The sequence below is a fragment of the Helianthus annuus genome, chromosome 17 (assembly GCF_002127325.2).
Source record: "Helianthus annuus cultivar XRQ/B chromosome 17, HanXRQr2.0-SUNRISE, whole genome shotgun sequence".
Classification (NCBI taxonomy): domain Eukaryota; kingdom Viridiplantae; phylum Streptophyta; class Magnoliopsida; order Asterales; family Asteraceae; genus Helianthus; species Helianthus annuus.
Window position 1 is genome coordinate 83376665 of NC_035449.2, and position 4223 is coordinate 83380887.

At 36.8% G+C, this 4223-nt stretch overlaps 1 protein-coding gene across 1 annotated transcript; it reads left to right on the top strand.

The window, feature by feature from the left end:
• Nucleotides 1-219: 219 nt before the first annotated feature.
• LOC110921923 (malonyl-coenzyme A:anthocyanin 3-O-glucoside-6''-O-malonyltransferase) lies at nt 220-1784 on the top strand. Its single transcript, XM_022166248.2, has one exon. It carries the CDS (start codon nt 251-253, stop codon nt 1655-1657), a length of 1407 nt encoding a protein of 468 aa, XP_022021940.1. The 5' UTR covers nt 220-250; the 3' UTR covers nt 1658-1784.
• Nucleotides 1785-4223: the final 2439 nt, after the last annotated feature.

Below are 4223 nucleotides of genomic sequence, written 5' to 3' on the forward strand. Positions count from 1 at the left end.
AAATTAAAAGTTATAAAAATTCAATATAAAAACATAAAAAAATTGGTAACAGATTTGTATTATTATTATTACTATTATTATTATTATTACTATTACTATTGTTACTGCTACTGCTACTATTATTATTAGTATTATTATTATTATTATTATTATTATTATTATTATTATTATATATATATAATAATATAATATTTGGGGAGGTTGTTTATAACTAAGCCAACAATTTGTGTTCTCCAGAAACAAAATACAAATGTCTACCGAGGGGGACTTGACCATTCTTGAAAAATGCCGAATTTCACCACCGCCCCACACCGTAGGCGAAAGATCACTGCCACTCACTTCCTTCGATTTGCCATGGTTACTCTTCCACGCAGCTGTTCACCAGCTTTTCTTTTATGATTTCCCACATTCCAAATCCCATTTCATCCAGACAATTGTTCCAAACCTCAAACACTCGTTGTCCATAACTCTTCAACACTTCTTTCCATTTGCAGGCAACATGATCATCTTTCCTAGCGAAAATCATTCGGGTGTCACTCAAAAACCCGAAATCCTTCATGTCGATGGCGATGCAGTCGCGCTTACGTTTGCTGAGTGTAGCCTTGATTTCCATGATCTCAAAGGAAATCATCCTAGAGATTGTAACAAGTTTCACCCTTTGGTGCCTCAACTTGAAAGCGCATTTAAAGTATCCGACATTGTGAAAATCCCAGTGTTTTCGATTCAAGTAACGATATTCCCTAATTCCGGAATTACCATCGGGCTCTCAAATCATCACTCACTTTGTGATGCAAGAACACGATATAATTTCTTGATGGGGTGGACATCGATTGCTAAACACGGCAGTGATGAGCTATTCTTAGCTAGTGGATCGTTGCCATTTTACGATAGAGTGATCAACTACCCTGATTCCTTAGATGAAATGCTTTTAAGTTTACCACCCATTCGAAATATTGATGAAAACTACAAGGTGCAGCAGCTTGTTCCCCAGCCCGATAAAGTTCGATCAACAATTGTCTTGACCCGCTCACAAATCACTTGGCTAAAGAAATGGCTGTTGGTTCAACTTCCGACACTAAAGTATGTCTCTTCGTTTGTTGTAGGATGTGGTTTTGTATGGAGTTGTATAGCCAAATCGCGTATCCTCATTGAAGGAAAAAAAGGTGAGTATGAGGTCGAACGGTTTGCGTGTATGGCTGATTGGAGGAGTCGTTTGGAACCCCCGGTTCCCCCAACTTATTTTGGCAATTGTACAGGGTTATGTATGGCTATAACAAAAACCACTTTAATAACAGGGAGCAATGGGTTTCCAACCGCGGTTGATGTACTAGGAACCGCTATAATGCAAGCCGTAAACAACAAGGAAGGGTTCTTTGAAGATATGGAGAGATCATTGGAGAAGGGACTTAAGCAAGCTCCAACGATTGGTGTTGCAGGAACACCAAAACTCAATGTTTACGAGGTTGATTTTGGGTGGGGGAGGCCCAAAAAGTATGAGACTGTATCGTTAGATTTCAGTGATGCGATATCTGTTAACGCAAGCGAAGAAGCATCAGATGATCTTGAAATTGGTTTGTGTCTTCCTGGTAAACAAATGGATGCTTTTATAACCATATACAAAAACGAATTAGAGAGCATGCTTTCTGATCAATTCTAATGTTTCAGTCTGTAATAGTATTTGTTGTTAACGAGTTAATGTCAGCCCGCGCGTTGCAGCGGGATGATGATTGTGAATGTATTTAACGTCACTATGTAAGAAGCGAGAATTTTTTATTTGATGTAAATCATTATTTTCATTTAGCTTTATCCTTATTCTACAACAGCATACTAAAACATTTTACTCGCTAAAACATTTTACTTTAAAATATAGATAAAAGTGTTTTAAGGAATAACCCAATTCTAAAACCAAATGAAATTTAGACATTACCTTTGACATGGACCAGGGATGAGGATTTGGTATCGGGTACCGGTACTGAACCGGTATATTCGGTACCGATACCACTTTTCCCCGTATTTCGGTATCGAATGGGTACCGTGCTCATCCCGACACGGGACTTCTAATTGGAAAAAAACATGGTTTCATTAAATATTATAAAAGACATTGTTGCACCATCACTTTTATCTGTAACCCCCCCTTCCCCCAAAGCTTAGACCACATGGTGTGAAGAGGCTTGAAGAAAGGGCATGGAACGATACGTGGCAATCACATCAATATGATGGCGTGGTGAAAAAAGCATGGGGTGGAGGGGATTGAAGAGAGAGCGTAGAGCGACACGTGGCAATCACGTCAGTATGGTGGTGTGGAGAAAAAAAGTACGGGGTGGAAAAGTGGCGTGGAAGAGAATAAAATATAAATATCAACCAATCAAAACAAACCTAAACGACACCCACCAATCAAAATCCTCCATCTCACCTCCACATTTGTCCCACGCCGATGGAAATCCTCAAACCCAACCCACAACACTGCCTTTCACGCCATACGCGGATGGTGTTCCCGACTTGCAGGGGCTTCCACGCCAAGACCATATGCTATTATGGTTTTAAACCTCTCCTGCGAATCTTCTTTTGTCTTAATCGGCTCTGGCTTCCACGTTTCAGTCTTTTCTTATTAACAAAACAAATGCAGCAAATTCTACACACTAAACCTATTCCTATTAACAAAACAGAAAACAACAATTCAACACACTAAACCTAAAATCCCCCCACTTCTATTAATATCAAAATTCTTTTCTTGATTCCATCCATCAATCTTCAAATTATCAAACTGAACATTATGATCTAACATCAAAATAGAAAATAAACTCACCTTTATATATCACATCGGTTTGTGAATCGTTCTTATCATCAATCCATGATTGTTTAACTGTTGATTGTTTATTCAAAAGAAGAGAATATTGTTCTAAAGTATAACTATTTAACATGTTATTCATTAAGATTGAAAAAACAATATAAAAATGAAACCTGGACAACAACGGTAAAATGAAATCGTCGCAAAGATACGCAAACCGTGACGATGTAACAGTGGCAAATCTTCAGTTAAGGTCGTAACTTGGTACTCCGAACTCCAAACCGAACCATCGGAATCTTACAGATGACAACCAAACCAACGCCAAACTGACGCACCCCATTTACATGCGTAACCGTCGCTCATCGTCTCCGGAGGCTGGCATAATTGAATTTAAAGGATATGGTAATTTGGTTGTTATTGATTAAAAAATGACGATGCAGCAAAATGGAAATTTTGGTGTGCGTTGCATACAACCTTGGTTGCTTTCGATCCTTTAGAATTGATTGATGTTGGCATCAAGTATGTATTATCGATGTAGATTTGGGTATTAATTAATTAATTCGCAAAACAGGGGATTACATTGAATAGATATGTGTAGATTTGGTGTCCAATTGAAAAGGTAGCATAACAACGAAACGGTGGAACGGTGCGAATGAAAAGGTATGTGTAAGTTTTATGTTTGAAACGGTGTGGATGCCTCGGTTCAACGTGAAAGGTGACCCAGCCCAAGTTTGTTAATTAAATGAAAGGGTATGAGTAAAATAAATTAAAGGGTGTGACTTTTAAAAAAATGGGGACATAACCTAAGTTTAAATAAAAGGGTGTGAGTAAAAGGGTGCAACTTTTAAACAAATTGGACACAATCCAAGTTGCTTAATTAAATGAAAGGGTGTGAGTAAAATAAACTAAATGATGCAACTTTTAAACAAATTGGACATAACCAAGTTGCTTAATTAAATGGAAGGGTGTGAGTAAAATAAACTAAAGGATGCAACTTTAAAACAAATTGGACATAACCCAAGTTGCTTAATTAAATGAAAGGGTGTGAGTAAAAAAAAAACTAAAAGGTGTGACTTTTAAACAAATAAGACATAACCTAAGTTGGTAAATGTATAAGGGTATAATTTGCTTTTCTCAGTTCAGATATTGTAGTACTCGTTTGCAATTCTATGTAGTTATCTTTGAACTTCCAGTAATTTTCTTTAATATGTACTTTAGATACTTCATCTACGATGCTATAAATCTTTGAAATTCCAGCAATTTTCTTTAATATGTACTTTAGAAACTTCATCTAAAATGCTATAAGATTGTCTTTTGATTTATAATCCAGCTTAATGTATGCGCTTTTCTCGCCAGGATGGAATTATTATTCTGGGGATGAATTTATCGTTTAACTATTCAAAAATTCGTTTTTACTTGCAATACCTATAGATTA